Source organism: Dromiciops gliroides, chromosome 1 (assembly GCF_019393635.1).
Source record: "Dromiciops gliroides isolate mDroGli1 chromosome 1, mDroGli1.pri, whole genome shotgun sequence".
Classification (NCBI taxonomy): Eukaryota; Metazoa; Chordata; class Mammalia; order Microbiotheria; family Microbiotheriidae; genus Dromiciops; species Dromiciops gliroides.
Genome location: NC_057861.1, coordinates 381,824,587 through 381,846,647, shown reverse-complemented (window position 1 = coordinate 381,846,647; position 22,061 = coordinate 381,824,587). Strand labels below are relative to the sequence as shown.

Genomic DNA, 22,061 nt, shown 5'->3' with positions numbered 1-22,061 from the left:
TTCATTTACCACATATCCAAGCCACTGCCAAATCTTTCCATTTCTACCTTCCCCAGATCTCTCATAGATGTTCCTTTTTCTTCACTCATAACCAAAAACCCTTGGTAAGAACCATATCATCTTTTGCCTGGACTACTCTACTTGTTTTCTCACTGGTCTCCCTTCCTCAGGTCTCTCTTTATTCTAGTCCATCCTTCACTCAGCTGCCAAGGGAATTTTTTTTTAAATAATAAATATTTTTATTTGAAAGTTTTGAGTTCCTTTTTTTATTGCTCCTTCCTTCCCTCCACTCTCCTCCTGAGGCGGCAAGCAATCAGATATAGGTCACATGTGTGTAATTGTGTAAAACATTACCATATTATTTTGTATAAGAAAACTTGAATAAAAGAAAAAATGAAAGTGAAAAATAGCCTGCTTCAGTCTGTGTTCAGTCAATATCAATTCTTTGTAGGCGGATAGTATGCTTCATCATTAGTCCTTTGGGATTGTCTTGGATCATTGTATTGTTGAGAAGCTGCTAGATCTTGTGCTATCCTGACTGGGGCTCCACAGTACTTTAATTCTTTCTTTTTGGAAGCTTGCAATATTTTCTCCTTGACCTGAGAGCTCTGGAATTTGGCTATAATATTCCTAGGAGTTTTCTTTTTGGGATATCTTTCTGGAGGTGATCGGTGGATTCTTTCAATTTCTATTTTAGCTTCTTCTAGAATTTCAGGGCATTTTTCCCTGAGAATATCTTGGAAGATGGTGTCTAAGCTCTTTCCTTGATCATGGTTTTCAGGTAGACCAATAATTTTCAAATTATCTCTCCTGGACCTATTTTCCAGGTTGGCAGTTTTTCCCAGAAGATATTTCACATTGCCCTCTATTTTTTTTATTCATTTGGATTTGCTTTATTGTGTCTTGGTTTCTCATAAAGTCACTGGCTTCCATTTGTTCAGTCCTAATTCTTAGGCAATTATTTTCATCAGAGAGCTTTTGTACCTCCTTTTCCATTTGACTTTTCAAGCTGTTGACTTTTTTCTCATGTCTTTCCTGCATCACCCTCATTTCTCTTTCCACTTTTTCCCTCTACCTCTCTAACTTTATCTTCAAAGTCCTTTTTGAACACCTCTATGCCCTGAGACTAATTCGTATTTTTCTTAGAAGCTTTCGATATAGGGGCCCTGATGTTGACATCTTCCTCTGAGGGTGCCCCTTGGTCTTCCTTGTTACTGAAGAAACTTTCTATGGTCTTCACTTTTCTCTGTCGGCTCATCTTGCCTTTCTTTTACTAGACTTTTAGCTCCTTAAAGTGGGGCACTGTTTCCAGGCTGTAGTATCCCAAGCTTAAGAAGTCCCAGGTGGTATGATTTAAGGAGAATCAGGTTCTTCACTCACCTGAGCTGTTCCCTGGTCTGTAGATGACCCCAGACCAACTTGCCGATCAACCAGCTTTGTGTGTTGTGGTTGTTAGCTCTGATGAACCTGTGCCCCTCCCCCACCTGGGCCACTGCTACTTGAGCCTACCTCCTGGTTCTCAGCAGGGGCGTAAAATCCAAGTTCTGCCTTAGCACCAGCATACCCCTGTAGTCTCTCCCCTACCCAGGGCTCAGCCCACTCACCAGACTGTGAGCTTAGTTCTAGATGACACTGGTGCTTCAGCTGATTCAGAGGCTCTGGAGGTCTCCTTCTCTGAGGCCTTCCTGGGAGTGGATCTGTGTCAGGGTGACTGTGGGGTTGGGCTCAACTCCTGTATCAGCACAGCAGCTCCCTCCTTCTGACCTTCCAAGCCGTTCTTGGTTAGAAGATGATTTCAGCACATTCTTCTGTGAGTTTTGCTGCTCCGGCATTTTCCTGTGGCCTTCCTGCTTGTCATTTCTTACAGCACAATAATAGGAAATTTTTCTAAAGCTAAGGTCTGAGCATATCACCCCATCCCCTGATCAGTGAGCTTTACTCTTCTTCATTACCTCCAGGAATAAATATATGAAGTCTTCTGTTGGGCTTCTCCCTACCATTCAGCTTTAAACCTTATTTCCTTCTACAAACTGGTATAGCTCTACGAACCTACTTGTATTGCCTACAGCACAGCATACCATCTCCTGTTTCTAGGCCTTTTCAATGTCAGTTCTTCCTCTCACCATTGCTTTTAGTTGTGTCTTCCTTCAATTTCTACAGGCCTTTCCAATTTTCCAGTCTTCTTTCAGATTATATTGTGTCTACTTTGTGTATGTATCTTGTATGTACCTAGTGATTTTCATATTGCTCTTTTCCCTGGCCCCCTTTAGAATGTACACTCCTTGTGGACAGAGACTGTTTTTACTTTTCTTTTTATCCCTAGTGTTTAGCATGCTGCTTTAAATATAGTAAATGCTTAATTTGATAAATACATATGGATTTTTACTATATGTATATAATTGTATTAAAATACAACTATACCGGGGGCAGCTAGGTGGCGCAATGGATAAGGCACTAGCCTTGGATTCAGGAGGACCTGAGTTCAAACCCAGCCTCAGACACTTACTAGCTGTGTGACCCTGGGCAAGTCACTTAAACCCCATTGCCCTGCAAAACAAAAAAACAAACAAACAAAAAATACAACTATATCTCTTATTTGTAAGATTTCTAGTATAAGATGAGCATTGTTTTCTTTAATACTTTCTTGAGTCAGTTTATATAATTATGTAGTTTTAGCTGCCTAATAATACCAATTAATTGCTTACCTAAAATTGAACCATCCTAACATCCCTGTTATAAATCTAATTTGATCATAGTACATTATTTTTTGGTATATTGCTCCAGTTTCTGTTGTTTTTGTGCTAAAATCTGATGTAAAATTTTTAGCAAGAATATTCATTATTGATAGTTTTTAGGGTTCTTTCATTTTTATTTTTTCTTGGTTTGGGTTTTAGGACTATCTCCTCCTCTCTACCCCAAAAATTTTTAGTGTTAAGGCTAAAATTCTAGCAAAACTGTCTAAAACATCTAATGAGTGGTCACCAATAAATTATAAGCTTTAGCAAGAGTTAGACTTTTAAGCATTTATTAAGGAGAATAAGAATTGGGTAAGGAGAGAGAGAAAGGCCTACATTCATCTATCTTTTAAAGGGAGAGCACATTTCTAGCTCCCTTCTCCACCAGCATCCTCAGGAAAGAGCGCGAGTCAGAGCGCCCGGCTCCCCCTTCTTCCTCCCACCAGCAAATGTCGCTTTCTGACACCAAAGAAAAGGCTCATGGTCTTGCCCTCAAAGACCTTCACCTCATGGGCGGAACTCTTCTACAGTAAGTCTCCAGCAGGTGGCGTCATTCCAGTCATTACATTAGAGTGTTTTCTTAAATTTTATAGTAGTTTAGGTATTAATTGCTCTTTATGGTTTTTTGGGGTTTTTTGTTTTGTTTTGTTTTTTGGTGAGGCAGTTGGGGTTAAGTGACTTGCCCAGGGTCATATAGCTAGTAAGTGTTAAGTGTCTGAGGCAGGATTTGAACTCAGGTCCTTCTGAATGCATGACCGGTGCTCTATCCACTGCACCATCTAACTGCCCCTATTTTGTTTTCTTTTAAATGTTTTTCTTTTTTCTTTTCCTCTGTAGTCATGAATTCATCTTCGTATATTTTTCTCATAATTTTTTTTCTTTTTCAATTAAGTAAAAGACATCAATTTTGTTAATCTTTTCAAAGAACCTTCCTTTTTACATTCCCATTGGATTGAATTCTGTTGTTTTGAAGACACATTCTAATAATTTTTGGTTTTGATGATGTATTTCATAATTATTGAAGTATTTTTGCTTAGAAAAAATACATTTCTGTAGAGTAAGCTCAGGCATTTCCTTTAGATATTCTGATATATGTGCAGATACCATAGTTTCTTGAAATAACATATTATTAGTTTCTGTAAGGCTTGGATTATGCCTGAATTTTAAAATCTTCTAGTTCAGTGTTGACACAAAGAAGGGACTCAATAAATATTGAATGACTGGGATAAAACTAACCTCATTTTAAATCCTAAAACGATATTTATTGTTGATGACCAGATCCAGTAAACATTTTATGATATAATTACATTTCTTCCATCTGCAGAACTCACCGTTCCTATGAGGGAACTGTTGTCTGTTTAAATTTCATTCTTTCATTCTCATGATACATACTAATGAAATAATAGAGTAAGTGTGCCATTTAATACTGTTGGGAAATAATTCTTGTGTACAAATGAAAGTCAGCAAATATAAATTTGCCATGTGTAAATCTTCCCCCATCCACCCCCCCCCCAGGGGGCCAAACGGAAGTAACTGCTTTATGGTTTAAAAAACAAGTACAACAGAAAACAGCCTGAAAATGAACCCCCACCCCCCCACAAAAAAGCTGTCCAACCATCTGGAATTTGCATAGAAGTGATGAATTCTAGAAAGAACAAACTGTTTGGTGTTCATTCAGAGACATTCTTCTTATATTAGTGACGTGGTTTCTTATTCAGAGACCAAATAATTCCAGAGGCTTAGGACACACAGGAGAGAATTATAATCATAGTTAAATAGCACTTCCATCGTTAGATACCCATTCTCTGTGCACTTTGTATCTATTTGTTGTTCAGTTGTTTTCAGTTGTGTCTGACTCTTTGTGACCACTTTGGAGATTTTCTTGGTAAGGATAGAGTGGTTTGCCATTTCATTTTTCAGATCATTTTACAGATAAGGAAACTAAGGTAAACAAAGTTAAGTGACTTACTGACTGGTGCTTGCACAATAATCCACTGTGCCACCTAGCTGTCCTTTCCATACCTATAGAAATGTATTACTACTTAATATTGTAGACCAGTTCTTTGTGTAACTTTGTCTTCATTAGCATCTTGCATATATATAGATCCTATTCATGTATCTTTAAGAGTCAATCAAAATCTTGTCACTGTTTTAAAAAAAAGTCTATGAAAAGTTTCGAAGGAGATTGAGAGGTTATCTGTTGTTCTTGATATATAACAGTTAAACCCAGAGTAACCAATAAGATTACAAAGAGAGAAAGGAACAGGACCCAAAATTGAGAGCCAGAATTTTTGAAGTAAAAGACAGTGAGAGGGTTTGCCAAACCAAATCTTCAGTGTCCCAAAAACCCAGAGTGGAGAGATGGTATCTTAATAGGAAAGGGTGATCAACAGAGTCAGATACAATGAAGAGGTAAAGAAGGATGAGGCTTTGGTAAAGATTTGGCATTTAATATATCATTTATGACTTTGTGCAGAGCAGTTTTGAGTGATGAGGTTGAAAGTTAGTTTGCAAAGTTTAAGGAAGGAGTGAGAGGAGAGGAAATATAGACAGCTTTTTCTAGGCATTTGGCTAACTAAGTGAAGAGATGTATACTATAGATTTGAAGGGATGGTAGCGTCTACTATAAAGGTTTTTTTGTTTTAGGATGTGAGGCCATGTTTGAAAGCAGTAAGGAAGGAACCTATAGATAGGGGTGGGTTGGAAATTTAGGAGAGGAATAAGAGTTTATGAAGAAAGCCAAAGTTGGATGGAGACCATGTTGAGTAGTAGGAGTTACCTTTTGTCCCAGATCATGTAATCATGTAGCCAAGTGCCCCCCCCCCCCCCCCCCCCCCCCCCCCCGCTTCCCTCACCTTATTATGGCCTCCATCCAAATGGCCATGCCATGCCATTTCTGGTTCTATAATCCCTTCCTTCCAATAGTTGGCTGCCAGCTACTTCTAGGAACTCATTTATACCTATTCCATGTTGTCCAATGGAATCATAATACTCCCAAAGATAATGTTCTCAGTATAAAACCCCACCCTCTCCTTACTCATTTCCTGAATTAAACCTACCAGAGGGTGTTTTCACTCTCAGATAAACAGCTTTTCCCCATGGAAATGTTTTTTTAATAGCATTCCCTTCCTAGGGTAACTCCTTCCTCCCCCAAACCTTCTATTCTCCTTGTTCCAGTCCTCTTCCACTGTTCATCCCATTCTTTTATAGTCTCTCCCCTCCTAATGGAATTATCTTTCTCTTGGATACTTGGAAAAATTTTTGTCATTGAAATTGTTCCCTGTGACCACTGTGTATGTTGGAGGTTGAAACATGGGTGTGTTTTGTGTTGGTGCTCATCTTAAATTGATTCTTCCCCCCCGCCCCAAGAACTTCTTCAGAAGTTCTCGGTAAGAAAGTTTTTTCCTTTTGCCAAGTTATACTAATCACATTTTAAAAGGTTTTGTGTATTTTTCCTAGCATGCAATGATGCTTCCTGTTTTGACCCATCATATCCGTTATCACCAATGCTTGATGCATCTCGACAAGTTGATTGGATATACTTTCCAAGACCGTTGTCTGCTACAGGTAAGAACCAGATCTCTTAATCCTCATCTAGAATACAAGATGTTTCTCATTCCATGAATACAGTTCTCTGTATTCCATGAATATGTTCTCTGGTAGAAGAAATCTTTAGTTTCTAAGCTTTAGGTGATCTATGAACTTTAGGGGGAATACAATTCTACTGTTATTTTTTCTCACCTCAACTGAAATTTAGCATTATTTTGGTTATTTGAAATGAAGAGTATATTGTATTCACTAGACTGGTAAAGTAGTCCATGAAAGAAAAAAGGTATACAACCCTTGCTTTGGAGTCTGACTCTTTATCTTTTCTTCTATCTTATACTTCTGTTTGGTACTTTAAAACACTTTCTCTCATAACTAGAGCCCACCCAAGGCCACAGTGTTAAATAATTGATGTTCTGCTTTTTATCCCAATCACTCTTTTGGTCATTTATTAACCTTTTTTATTAAGTGTTCATGAAAGTCATTCCTACCAAGGTATATAAACTGACTGGCAAGTCATAATGTTACCACTTAAAGGCATTTGGCATTTGAAAGGAAGCTTGCTGTAATAAAATTTTTTTTAAAAAGACCAAAACCTGGACTCGGAGCCCCATGTCTGGGTTTGTATCCTGGCTCTGACCATTTTTAGCTCTGTGACTGGACAAGTAAGTGTATGTATATGAGGGTTAGTGTCCTCATCTGTAAAATGGAAATAACATACTGCCAACTTATGATTTTTGTGAGGAAAGTACTTTGTAAACTTACAAAGTACCCTATGAATATAAATGACTAACTAAAGAATGAATCTCTAATGTTAGGATTTCAGGGGAGTTGGAGGAGAGTTTTGCAAAGGAGAGTTCTTCTTTTTACCCCTGAAATCACGCCAGATTGATAGACTGCAATGCCTAGTTGTCATATTTGTTCTGCGTACTCTGATGAGTGTTTGCAAACTTAGACTGGGAAAAGGGAATGGAAAAGTCAGGGTTTGCAGCATGACTAGTGACTGGAACAGAACCAAAAGAATAGCTCTTTCGTCTTGTTGTTGTTTGTCCTTTGTTCTGGAGAGTCCCAGGACATCTGAGTGATGTCATGACTTGCACTGAATTGGATTTAAGTGAGGTAGGGCTGTTCAAGGTCAACAGCCTCACTCTCTTCTCCAGAGCCGTCTGGGTCCAGTGGCAAGATCTATATCAGGATGACTGGAGATGGTGCTATATGTTTTAAGGCATTTGGGGGTTAAGTGACTTTCCCAGGGTCACACAACTAGTACGTGTTTGAGGTGAGATTTGAACTCAGGTCCTCCTCGGGGCCAGAGTTCTATTCTATCCACTGTACCACCTAGCTGTCCCTGAATAGCCCTTTCACTCTTTAGGAAAAAGAATTGGAAGTGGCACTTCTGTTCAGAGATTGTAAAAGTGAATTTGTTTGATCTAAATTTTAGCTAGCAATGACTCATCCCAGTCATCACCTAAACTTTGGAATGAATCCTGATCATGCTCGTAACTCTTTATCCAACTGTGGGATACGTCAACCCAAGTATGGAGACAGAAAAGTTCATCACATGCACATGAGGAAAAAAGGTTTGCTTGGATTATTTTAAAGATGTTCTTTCTTCCACTGCTAGTATTTCAACCTCTGCTCTCAACTGTTATTTCAAGGATCTTGGGAAGGGAAGAGGCATTGGATTATTATAACTTAGGCTGGAATGATCTACTTTGTAATTTTTTTTTAAGTTATTTTTAGTGTCTCTGGGTCCTCATGAATTAATAACATTCCTTTAGAATAAGTATTATAATAGGGCTTGACTTTTTTTAAATGATTCCTCTCTCAGTAAGTGAATTTCATTGGATTCTTCTTTATTTTGGGGAGATTATTTTTATGTTTTTCAAAGAAATAAGTATAAATTGTTGTATTGATTTACAATTTTAGAAACTTATCAAGTTATTCCACAACTATAAAGCATCATAAAATTAAGTTGGCACAAAATAGATGGTAGACATTACTTTTGTTTATTTCTCAAACAGTGCTTGCATGTGTGTTTGTATTTTCTCTGTTCTTTATTTTGAAAATAGGAATTAACACCTTAATAAATATCATGTCACGCCTTGGTCAAGATGACCCTACTCCTTCCAGGTAAAACAAAACAAAACAAAACAAAAACCTTGTATTTTGGTTTCCTGCTTGTATTACTTTGAAAGATGCTTTTATATATGAACTTTATGGAAGAGTACTCTGAAAAGTTAGTTTATGTTTTTTTAAAGAGTACTCTAAAACACCTACAAAAAAGCAGTATTTTATCATTATAAAGAATTTCATTATTGTTTTTTCTTTCTTGGAATTTGAAAAGACAAAAAAAAAATTAGTTTAGTGTAACTTTTCCATGTAAAATTAGATTGCCCTCCTCTGCACTTCCCCTCCCCCAGTTGTTTTCTTTCACTTTGGATCTTCAGCTGCAGTCACATTTGTAATAGCTGCTATCTTTGTAAGCATCTGTCCCCCTTCTCTAAATGTTGTGGAATACTATATGGATTCAGGTTGTGTGGTATGTGGCTGATTAGCTCAGTTGGTTAGAACACATGCTAATGAGGCCAACTAAGGTCATTCGTTCAATACCTATGGGGGCCAGTTAGAATCATTCTGTTCCACAGCCACAGACTGAACCCGAACTCCAGCAAGCCGTCTCACAAATGTGTGCCCTTGAGTGCAAGGAAGATCAGGTGAGGAGAGTATGGATGGATCAGCGCAAATCTGTCACCACCACTGGAAAATGATATCCCGTGAGGAGCTCAGTAGTACAGTGTATCATATTTGTAAATGAAGGACGATGTGTTATTTTTTTGAGGGAAAGGAGAGGAAATTGCCTTAGAGATCTCTTGTGTATGTGTGTGTGTGTATGTATGTGTGTATTCGTGTGTTTTCCAAAAGTATACAGCAGATGCTATAGAGAATGATGATTTAACAGAAGTGCTTATAGGAATCTAGTAATGATTGCATGGAAAAAGGAAAGATGGGGTGAAGCAAAGGATGACATTTACACAGCTACAATGATAAAGTGCTTCAGCTGGCAAAGTGCAGTAATAATCTATCTTACCAGCTTTAGATAATGTGATTTCTCCCTCGCCCCTCACTCCCTGTGCCTCTTTCCTCATGTGTTGCATCTTTCTGTATTTGGCTTGTCCTGGTCCCCTGTCTTCTAGAGGTATACCACAAACCAAAATCTCATTTTAAAGCTTGAGATTAAGGTGGTAAAACAACTTCCCACTGTGTTTACCAGAGTATTCTGAAATGAGAAGTTTTATCCAGTTACAGAGTCCTCACTCATGCTCACTGGGAAATTGTGAGCCATGATTTTGTTCAAACTTGTTATTATAGAAAAACTCTTGTGTGACCAATTTGTGTTTTAGTTACGGATAATTTAATAATGTTCAATGTTAGCTAAGCCGTTATCCCAGTGATGTGCATGCAATTGGCGCTCAGTTAATGCTTTTTGATGTTTCCCAAATCTAACTTGCTATTTCAGCTATACCTTTTCTAGCATTGTACAAGTCTCAGGATCTTCATGTTTCTCATATCTTCAAAGCAAACAGTTTACATCTGCATGCAGTACAAGTACTGTAATCCAAAGATTACTGCTATTTTCATCTCTTTTCATTTAAAGGTGATACCTCCAAGACAACAAGTAGTCTTTTCTAACTGTTCTTTGATTTGTGGCCGTTACTATTATTTGCAGGATTTAGCCCAAAGACTTTTCTCAGAAAGACCTTCAGTTCAATGGCTAAGTACCAGGCTGGTCTGTCTTCTGCTGTTCCTCAGCAGTCCACAGCAAGGCCACATTGGAACTACACTGCACAGTATATATTCTTCATTCAAAGGAAGTCTGATGGGTGTTAAGAGTCTTGAGGCGGTTGGTTACCTACTATGTTATTTTTCAGTAATAGTGAATTCTCTTTAAATAATTCACTCTTTCTCCTTTTTGTTACTGAATTTCCTATTGTAAAATTGCATTAAATAGCATAGAAGGTATTCAGAGGTCTTAAAGTAAATGCTAGAAAATCATAGATAGACATACCTGCTGCTAAAAGCAACCACAGCTGTGCACTGGCACCTATGAGAACTGGGGGGTCCTTGCCATGGGGTCCTAAGAATGGTAAAGCAAGTGGAGTCCCTTTGCAAAATTTTCGCTGGCATTTAACTTTATTGTAATACTCCAAAATGATACTGTTGATTAGCAGTAGGAAAAACCAGGTGAGTCAGAAGAATGATAGTAATCTAAATCGTTTGAATATATTACCTCTAGTTTCTACATTACATTTGGATCCCAAAGAATGCAAAAAAATTGTTGGAGACTTAAGATTAACAGCTGTCAGTCCAGTTACCTGCTGTAATAGCATAAATCATTTCTCTTACAGTGTATGAACTAGAATCTTGAATACCAAATAATGATCCTAGCGACCAGTTTTGAAAGCTTGTTGTGGGGAAACTAATCCCATCTGTCTCAGTTGAATTTTTATTTTTAACTTGCAAATCAAGATGAAATTTTTTCTTTTTTTTTTAAAGGTCTCTTAAGGTTTGAGACTTAAAAATATATCATAAAAGTAATCTACATCAGTAAGACCTTTGGAAAGGAGATGCACAAAAGATAGTAATACAAGTATTTGTCCTGTTTTTATACACACACACACACACACACACACACACACACACACACAATTTATATATATATAATGGGGGTTAACATAGCTAGCAAGTGTCAAGTGTCTTGAGGCCAGATTTGAACTCAGGTCCTCCTGAATCTGGGACCAGTGCTTTATCCACTGCACCACCTAGCTGCCCCCTTGTCCTGTTTTATACTGACTGAGTCGTTGCTGACTAAAATGTGCCTAATAGAGTGACATGAAGCAATTAGCTATTCATTTGTATTATTTAGCCATAATACTTTTTTTTTTTAAAGGATAATACTGATGCCCATTGAATGTATACTAAATTGTTTTTTTTACATGTTAAGAAAACACAAAAGGATTTATAAAGTTCAGTCAAATTAAATTGTTTATGTTCATGGTACAGTGACTATGATAATAAATAATGAATTCATTGCTCAGAACTTTATAGAATAGTGTTACCTTATAGAAAAGACTCCTTATACCCATTTGTTACAGATGCTGAAGGGATTCCTGCATTGTGTTGAAAGTTGAACTAGATGATCTCTAAGGTCCCCTACAACTCCAAATCTTTGATTATATTGTTTCTGTGTTTCAGTACTTAAGTATCCATGAATGAATTCTAAGATAGATTGGCCTTAATACTAAATTTCATTTTTTGGCAGGTAGTACAGTGACCCTATAAATGTTATTGTTGACATTGTCTGACTTGGTAATTCCTGTGTTAACCCTGTTTTCACAATGATTAATAGTTTGTTTACCACTCAGATAAACATGAGGAACTGAGTCATCAAAAACTTGATTTAAAAAAACATATTAGCTGTGGAGATGAGACAGAAGAGCAGAGGAATTATTAACATATTCCCTAACAAAGACTAACAGTCCCAAAAGTTAAAAACAAATAAACATAAACTTAAAAATTGTTCAATAAAATTATAAAGGTTGAAATAATCCACTACTGTGATTTATTTATAAATTTAGTTGTAACAATGATATGGTAGACTGTAGTCTAAAAAAAGGGATAAATTCTTAATCCCTGGCAGTATTCTCATTTACTAAAACTGAGAACACTGTGACTGTATTTTAATAATTTCAGTAATAATCTACATTTGTAGTTATAATTCTGCATAAAACCTCACCCTCCTAAATTTTACAAAAACATCAGAATAAAAATCTCATTAAGCCAACATAATTTTATTCAAAATACTGTGAACTTCAAAGTCACTTTTATTCTCTAGGAGATTATATAGCTTGTTGTTGAATAAAATTACAGGATTAATCAAAAAGTGATTAAAGCACTTCTTTTCTTGTTTTCTATGTCTCTCTTCCTGCTCCAATTTAGAATATTAAAATTTTATTAGTATTTCATGAAATAGCATTTTCCTTCCTTTTAAAAAACATACTCTTTTTTATTCCTCAGTCTTTGGTGTTATAGTAGTCACTCTTTTCAAACTTCAGTGCAGTCATTCAGATAATTTTATGGACTGACATTTTCTTTCTTTTAGTGCCTTTTTTAATACTTTCATTACCATTTGGGGGGGGGTATTTTTATGATAATGTAAGTGATTAATCATAGGACCATAGATCTAAAGCTGAATGGGAATCTCAGAAGCCAGTTAGTCCAACCTCCTCAGTTTATAGGTGAGAAAACTGAGATCCAAGGAGATTGTGAGTTTTTCAAAGTCCCCTAGAGAGTGTCAGAGGTAGGATTTATATTCAGATATTCTGATTCCAGAGGCAGCAGTCTTTCCATTCTACTTTAGAAGATGTTTGTTCTATTTTATATAAGACAAAAACAGATTGTAAGCAGCTTATAGGAATTCCTGATAAAATGTTTCTGAGGCATTTCCATGAGTCCTGAGGGTTTTTCCCCAGGGCGTTTTTAGATATCTTCTTGGATTTACTTAAAATGTTCAAAAAAGGTCTCATTTAAAACTATCAGTTCTAGATTTAACAAATTTTTCCTGTTAAAATTTAAAAATCGGTTGTGATAGTTTTGCTACAGATAAGAAATGTGCAGTGATAGAAAAAAAAATGAACTATTATCCCTACATTTACTGGTAACTTGGATTCCTCGTTTAATTAACAAGTAGTTAATGAGGGTTTGTTAAGTGCTTGTAGTCTTAGCCTGAGAGTACAAAAGAGTTATAAAACATAGTTTCTGCCCTAGAGGAGTTTGTAATTTAGGCAAAATGAAGATAGGTTAGGAGCTGGAAAAGATCTCAGGCTTAACTCCTTTTTCAAATGAAGTCAAACAGCATAAGGGGGGGCAGTCTCTCAAAAAGTTGGGTCAAGGCAGGGAAGTTAAAGGGGGCTTGCCTTAGCAAGGGCCAAATTTGTGGTAATAGGAGCTGATCTCTGATATTAGTAGACTTTACTAGTAATTTTCCTCTGAAAAATCACCTTTTAAATAGGCAGCTCAGAGGCCTTACCCTAAGAGATCTACCATGACTTCTACCCTTCATTCCCATTGGGTTACACTATGAGGAATCTAGACTTCAAGAAAAAAAAAATAATAATCTAGACTTCATTTCAGGTATTTTGTGAGTTAGACTTGGGAAACAGCAACTGGGTCTTTGCAGCAGTTAGAGGTTTCTTTAGGAACCGGGGCATGCAATCAGCCTCCAGATTTTTTCATTCCTTAGTGTCTAATCTATCCCTAGGACCAGAGGGTCTGAAAAATAGGAATCAGAGAGAACTAAGAAACTACGGTAATAAAGAATCTACTGGGGCAGCTAGGTGGCGCACTGTCCCTGGATTCAGGAGGACCCAAGTTCAAATTTGGCCTCAGACACTTGACACTAACTAGCTGTGTGACCCTGGGCAAGTCACTTAACCCTCATTGCCCAGGGGGGGGGGGGAATTATTTTTAAAAATAAAGAATCTACCATATCTATTCTTCTTTTACCTTTTACAATTTCAGAACATTGGCACACTTACTTACATACTAGTGTTATCAATTAATGTTAAAAAAAAAGGAAAGAACATTCTTTTTTGAGAGAGAGAGTGAAATAATCCTAATTCTAAATGGAACAATCAAAATTAGTGTAATAATTTCCAGATACTTCTTGATATAAGTACATTTATCCACAGGAAAAGAAGGTGCTCAGATTTTCTTGGACAGGAAGTTTAGATTCTGTGGGATTCTAGATTTAGAGCTAGAAAGAACATTAATGGCCATCTGGTTCAACCCCAATCTTTTAGAGATGAAGAAACAAACTCAGAGAGGTTAAGTAAGTTGCTGAGGGTCACCCAGATGTTTCCTATCTCTAAGGTCAGAGTTTAGTCCGCTATACCAGACTGCCTCTGAAGGACAGGGTATTCAAAATCATTCCTCAAACACCATCTAATTCTAAGTAGAAAAGCAGAATTATTGACATTGAAATTAATTTCTTGGCATATTACTTGTAAAGTTACCCAGTTAAAGTGAAAAGAGCACTAGATAAGTTTACTGCTGGTACTGCCCTTTTCATAACTTTTTGTGAACTTAGAGTCATCCTTTTAATCTCTTTGAATCTTAGTTTACTCACCTATAAAATAATAGCAACAATAGCTTCCTTTTACTGTGTAGGGTAATTGTTAGGATCAGATGAGATAATGTCTACGGAAGTATTTTGTAGCCATAATATATTTTTGAATTTAATCGCACTTATGAAAACCCTTCTATGTGTCAGGCACTGTGCTGAGTGCTGGTGTTATCAAGACAAAAATGAAGCACTTCCTGAACTCAGAGCCGAAGTATAGCTGCTATTGCTATTTTTCGTCAAATATATGATGTGCTAGATTTAAGGTCTTTAACATGCTTTATACATATATTGAATAGGCATCGGGTCTCTTGTTTAATGTATACACTGTATTTGTGCCTATTTGATGGAACTTAAATCAATTTTACTCTTTCAGATAATTGTGATTTATAGTTTCACACACTTTTGCTAATGTGACATTGTTGGTCATTTCTACACTTTATTTGATTTCAACTACTTATCAGGGAAACATTCTGATTATAACATATTTAAACATGAAAAGGTGGTCCACTTTATAAGTTTCCAGGAATGTATTTTAGCCAAAAGATGGCTGCCAGGATCCCTCCGAGGACGTGGTCATAGTTATTCTTAGCATATGTAATGGATCAAAGTGTACCCTTAGTCACTTACGTGGAAAGATTTACTCTCATTTGGGTCATAGGGTCTTAAATTTAGAGCTGGAAGGTACCTTACAGATCATCTAAGCCAACCTTCTCATTTTACAGATGTCTAGGGATGTTAGAAGACTTTTCCACTGTCACACAGGTTTTTAAAAATTTGAATTCAGAGCCTTAGACTACAGATAAAAATGCTCTTTTCACTGTACCACGCCATGTCTTAAGTTAAGGCCTTTAAGTCCTCACAATTAAGGGAAATAGTTCCAGATGATAAGATGAAATTAAACTTTCACTATGCCAGAATATTTGTATTATATTCCAAATGCCACCTTCTAAAAGAAAGTGTCTTAGGCCTCAGTGCTGAGAATAGTCGTTTAATGGCATCGCGTCTCTGAAAAATAGCCAAGTAGGAGTATTTTCTTATCCAAGAACTAAACCCTATATTTCTCTTCTTTAAGTATACATATTATACATAGGTATACATATACACTTATACATAGGTATGCACATATATGCTACTTTAAATGATCCTCTCTGTACAGGATTAACCACAATGAACGTTTGGAATTCCTGGGTGATGCTGTTGTTGAATTTCTAACTAGGTGAGTGTCCTTTTCTGTTGTTTCTCCATTAGTTCTGTTTCCAGGTATTTAATCCAATTCATTGCCTTCTTTGCAATTAGTTTAATGAGCAGGTTTTGACAGTTCAGTATTTTCTATCCTTAGTGAAGATAAAAAGCAGCTGGTTGCCTTAGTACCTTGCTATCACTGATGGTATAATCAAAATTACAAGATAAAAGACTGTGTCTATCCTTTTTTGTCCAAATTCTTACTCAACTTCTTCACAACTTCAAGACATTGTCTTGTCTTGGACCAGGTGCTTTTATGCTTAGATTTAACTTATAGAGAAAGAGATATTTTTAAATGCAAATTTTTTCTTTCATTTATCATCTTTATCAACTCCCACCCTTCAAATTGCAAGGGAAATACGGGTAAGTGATTATGAATGGCAAAGTGCTGTGGTCTTCTTTTTTCTTTTCTTTTCTTTTTTTTTCTTTTTTCGGGGCAATGGGGGTTAAGTGACTTGCCCAGGGTCACATAGCTGTTAAGTGTTAAGTGTCAAGTGTCTGAGGTCAGATTTGAATTCAGGTACTCCTCAATCCAGGGCTTTATTCACTGCGCCACCTAGCCGCCCCTTGTGGTCTTATTTTTTAAAAGCCTTATTCTGAAAACTTGAAAATCTCAAAATGTTTAGTATGCAAAGAAAAAATTTAGCTAAAACTGATTAACAGAATATAGTGGCATGTCATATAAACAGATAGTATTGAAGATAAATTGTTGTTGATCACTCGTTTTAGTTGTATCGAACCTTAGTGACCCCATTTTGCAATTTTCTTAGCAATGGTTTGCCATTTCTTTTTCCAGCTCATTTTACAGATGAGGAACTGAGGTAAACAGGATTAAATGAGTGACTTGCCCAGGGTCACACAGCTAGGAAGTTTCTGAGGCCAGATTTGAACTCAAGAAGATGAGTATTCTTGACTGTTGGCCTGGCATTCTAGCCACTGTGCTATGTGGCTGCCCTTTGCATTTATCATTGCTATCTTTCCAGTGTCCTATTCCATCTATCTTAAGTTGATAAAGCCTTTAAGTCCTCACAAGTAAGGAAAACTGTTCCTTTGCATTTATCATTGCTATTTATCATATAGTTTATAAGAAAAGACAAATATGCATTTCACTGTACGTAACACAGCATTTGTACCACATATGATAGGGATACTTTTCCAGAATTTATTCCTATCAGAGAATTAAATAATTAATTCATTTAAATGGAACACTTTAATATTTTTTCTTTTTAAAAAGTCTTTATATTTTAAACATATAAATGCAACTTTATTGCTCCAAGATATTTTATGAATTTTTGTGGGGGGAAGGGTTAGGGTATCCTTTTTCACTTTCTGAAGTTCGTTGATGATAAGTACCTTATGAAAAAGAAATGGCTTTTAGAGTCAAAGACCTAGGTTTAAATTCCACCTCTGACATATAATGGCTGTGTGACCCCGGACAAGTTACTTAATCTCTCAGTGCCCCAGACAATTATTTTAAGACATTAGTCCTCAAAACATTTTTTGTCCCAAGACCGCTTCAATTTTATTGAGAACCACTCCCTCTAAGAACTTTTGTTCATGCTGGTTATAACCAGTGATATTTACTATGTTAGAAATCAATAACAAAATCAATATGTCTTAATATTATTATGAAAATAGTTTTGAGTTGTGGAACCCCTTGAAAGGGCTTCAGGGATTCCAAGTTTTTCTGAGCCTACATTTTGGAAACCACAACCACCGTTCTAAGACAAGTTCCAGTACAGATGCTGACCTGCACTGGTAGAGAAATTTCCTCCCTGGGATCTGCATTACTATTGAAATCATTGGGCATCTCAAAAAAAAAAAAAAAGTTCAACTACTACTACCATTATCACTATTACTACTTGCATATAATATCCTTTAAAGAGTCATCATCCCCAAATGCTCTCCAGCCCATCCTGAGTTCTATTCACATATGCCTCTGCCACTCAAGGTATAAAGAACTTTGATTAATTTCACTAAATCCCAGCTGACAAGCAGATGATGGTGAGAGCTTGAAAAATGGCTTAGAGATTTAGGAAATAGAAAGTTATTATAGTTCATGGTTTGGTTCTTCTCCCACCCCCAAACACACACACACACACACACACACAAGTACTAGTCCATTTTCTATTCTAGCCATTCTCAAAGTCTAGTCTGGCTTCTGTCTTCACATAGGTCTTTGGAATAGCTTCATAGGCACCTTACTGCAGTGGAGTCACGTTGTGAGATCTAGCTTTTCTGTCGGGGGGCTGTCACAGATGGAGTTGTCACTCTTAAGTATGGTGATTGGGATTTTTCAGACCTATGTTTTTCCTCAGCCTTTGACACTCCAGAGAAGCCTTTAATGTGAATAGTTCTTTTTGTGTGTTTATACCATTGAGTCTGTTTGCTGTTTAATAGCCATTATGAGAAACATTCCTAAAACATTTTTCTCTAATAAGTTATATCCAAATATTATTTTTCAGGTCCTTGTAAATTAAAGCAACAACTAGATATTTATGAAATATATTTCTTTTACTTATGAAATACATATATTTTTTCCAGTGTCCATCTATACTACCTGTTTCCTAGCCTAGAAGAAGGAGGACTAGCAACATATCGCACTGCTATTGTTCAGAACCAACATCTTGCTATGTTAGCAAAGGTATATAAGATATTTGAACAATTAAGCTCCTTTTACAGTGGTGTCTATTGTACTGTTGCTGGTTTTGCATTTGAGTAAGAGAAGCTCGGTCATTAGTTCCTCAAGCAATTCTTCTGGCCTTTTTCAAGTTCTTTGGAGAAAGTAACGATTTGTAGTCCAGAACAGAGTTTCAGCTCTTATTTGGGTTGTGGGGCTTTCTCTCCTCTCTTGGGCACCTTTGTGAGTCCAGCTACCAGCTAATGAATTCTACAGTGAGTTGACTTAATAAAAGATGAGGAAAAAATTGAACAGATATACATAAGCAGAGAGTTAAGCATTTGGATCTAGAAACTTGGGGAAAACGCAGGAGAAATTGAGTATTTCATATAGCTTACTTTAGTGTGTTTGTATTACATTTTACTTTTTACTGTTTCAAGCAGGATAATGGCTTTAGAAAAAGAATAAATACTTCCATTCTTTTTTCTTTATTTTTATGCTAATTTCTTATTTTTTAAATCTGCTATTCCTAAAAAGATAAAATTTGATATAAAATATCTAATTCTTAATGGTAGGCTACTGTGAATCTTTTTTTTTCACTTTGATCTAGCCACAGCATTAATTTTCCTTATTCCTGATCATGATATTGTAGAATAGTGGCTGAATGCTTTATTTTATTCTTGGTTTTAATTTTTTTTCCTAGTAATAAAAGCAAGACTAATAAGTGTATCCCATAAAGTACTTGAAGGTTCACTCATTTCTTAATGTATATTTTCTCGTTTGATCTTCAAAAAACCCCTGAGCGTCTAGTGCTTCAGACTTCTTCACTTGCAAGCTAGGGCTACTGCCTTAAGGCCAAAGAAGAAGCAACAGCTGCATGACAAATGCTCCTAATTTTTGGATGATGTCTGTATTAAAAGTTTAATATTTAATATAAATATTTGTCAAATTGTTTTCTGTTATTTTACATATATTTCATATTTGTCATTATTAACATACAGATGTTTTCCTCATGGTTCCCTTGGTAGGTTAGATTGCAAAACAGTAGGTGACTGTTAAAATTGTTCTTCAGTTATTTATTGAGGAAATATTGGTGGAGTATGGGAAATTAGCTTAACAGAAAAATTGAAATTATTCTATAGTACAGTGAATGTTGACCAGAACCACTGAAAGCACGAAGTTGATATTTTTGATAAGGTGCTACAGGCTGGGAAATAGAATTGCAAATGAAAGTAGCCAACCTTGTTCTTTCCAGGTTAGAGGAGACTAGATTTATAACTTAGATCTTTGTTTTATTTTTGATTATATAAAACATATGGTATATTGAAGTTTTAGTTACATTAGATAATCATTTAACACCTTGAAAATGGGAATCTATTATTTGAAGTAAATAAACATCTCCTGTATAATATCATACATTTTACAAATATTATCTCATTCACATAATGCCTGATTCTCTAAAGCATTAGACCCTGATATTGATGAACTTTGGGTTTCATTTGAGTTATGTTTATAGGTCTTTGTCTACTGTTGCTATTAAAACCAAGAATATCACAGCAGCTAATCCCTTTAATCTTTGTTATTGATTCGGTTCTATTGAATTTCAGGTGTAGACCTCAAGTTTTCCAAGTACTAAATAGTTCTGTTATTGAGAATTTTGTACTCTTGCCATTTTCTCTGAAGTCTACCTTCTCCATATTTGCCATAGTTTACCTGAGTAATTGATGATCCCTTCAGAGAGAATCTGTTTGTACAGAATTGTGCATTGTGAAAAAAAAAAACAGCATTTTCCAAAAATATTGAAACTAATTTCTAAGCATATATCTCTAAATTGTGTTTCTATATGCCTGCCTCTTAAATGCATTATAAGGGGATATGGGTGAAAATTGTTAAGTGTTGTGATTCAGTATAAGCCGATACATAGTAGGGGCAAGCCAGTATTTACTCAAACATAATTTTATAATACATAAATCTTTCCTCTTAGGGTAAAAAATGAAGAAAAATTGGAGGGAAGTATGCATTCCTAAGTGAGAAAGTTCATGAGCCTCACATAACAGGTAGTCCACCTTCTCCCGTGTATTAGGAGGAGCTGGAAAACTGATTTCCCTATTTAAACTGTGAAGTGGTGATAAATTATGTAGTGCAGCCCATGACATGCTAGGATTAGATTTTATTTTCTGAAGGTGGAAAAATGGGTTTATTTCATGTGGCTGCATTTCTAGGTAATAATTTCCTTATGAGAAGGTAAACTAGGGTATTAAGAAGGCACAAATATCTCTTGTATTAGGAATTACTAAGGTAGGTCATATTATATGTAGACGGTTCAAAGGTTAGTAATTTGCCCCATCTTCAACAAATACTTTGTTTTTCTTTTTCTTTTTTTTTTCTTTTGGATCCTCTGTAAGATGTCATTGTCATAAGAAGCTCCAGATCACATCTGTTTTGTAAACTTAGATAGTTTCTGGGGAGCAGTGAAAGGTTAAGTGTCTTACCTGGAGTCAGACAGTTAAGAAATAGCAATGGCAGAACTAGAGCCCAAGTCGGCCTGATTCCAAGGCAAGCTCTAGCCATCATGCCATATTATGTTTCTTAAAAAATACTTGGTATCTACTACATAGGACACCAGGTATCTGGCATATCTCTCTGTGCTAAGTCAGCAGTTATTAAATGGTCGTTGAATTTTAACTTTTACATTTAAAAACTAGGAGAGGCTATTAAATAATAATATAACGTAACAATTTTAAACCAGCAAGGTAGGGTTTGGATTTGTGGTTTTGCTACTTTCAGCCAAGGTCTTCTGTATGATCTTGGACAAGTTGCTTAACCTGTTGGGCCACAGTTTCTTCGTCTCCCTAATGAAAGATGTCCAGAGTCCTAACTCTAGAGCGAATGTTGTTATAAAAAGAACATTTTAAAGTAATCCAGTGGGTACAACTTAACATTGACTACATCAGTCCCATATAGTTCAAAATAGAGGGCATCAGTACCACATGCTTGAAGAAAGAAGGAATAGACCTTTTGAATCTTAGACTGATTTTCTAGCCCCAAGAATGTTTTGGGGCAAGGCTTGGCAAGGGTCTTTGTGAATTCCATGTAAAATCTGCCATTTATGGTTCAGCATAATTGTTGTGGAAGTAATTGGATCAGTTCTGGGCACCATGATACAAGGGAAGAAACTCTGGCTAAGGAGTCAGAGGACTTGGCTGCAAATCCACCTCTCACATGTACTACTGTGTGACCTTGGGTAAGACATTTGAGCTCCCTGAGTCCTGTGAGGTCCCTACTGACTCAAATCCTATGACATCCTCAAGGTTTTAATTCACTTCCAGTGGTTCTGATCCATTTTCTGAGGTTCCTGTAGGACTTGATAGCCTACATGAGAAAGAGATTGAGGACTGACTCATATTCCAAAAAGACCTTACACATAAGTAGCACTGACCTGACTGTAGTCACTGTAAGTGACAGGTAATACTTTGTAATGACATTTTGTGAGTGCAAGATTGTGATAGTGGATTTGGTTTGATTCGATTTTTGTGTTTGTTTTTAATTTATATTATTTTGCTATTTGTAGAAACTTGAACTGGACCGATTCATGCTTTATGCTCATGGACCTGACCTCTGTAGAGAATCAGACCTTCGCCATGCTATGGCAAATTGTTTTGAGGCCTTAATAGGTAATATCTCTTGTTACAAATCAGGCTCTTTCTTGCAAAGTTTTTGCACATACATATAT

The 22,061-nt window shown here is 36.3% G+C and overlaps 1 protein-coding gene across 1 annotated transcript in view; it reads left to right on the top strand.

The window, feature by feature from the left end:
* Window positions 1-22,061, top strand: part of DROSHA (drosha ribonuclease III) — a 99,987-nt gene that overhangs the window by 46,876 nt on the left and 31,050 nt on the right. The window contains 7 exon segments of the mRNA XM_043975570.1: window positions 6,195-6,302; window positions 7,723-7,861; window positions 8,354-8,414; window positions 8,930-8,998; window positions 15,623-15,682; window positions 18,253-18,352; window positions 21,900-22,002. Coding sequence (XP_043831505.1) covers window positions 6,195-6,302; window positions 7,723-7,861; window positions 8,354-8,414; window positions 8,930-8,998; window positions 15,623-15,682; window positions 18,253-18,352; window positions 21,900-22,002 — 640 coding nt within the window.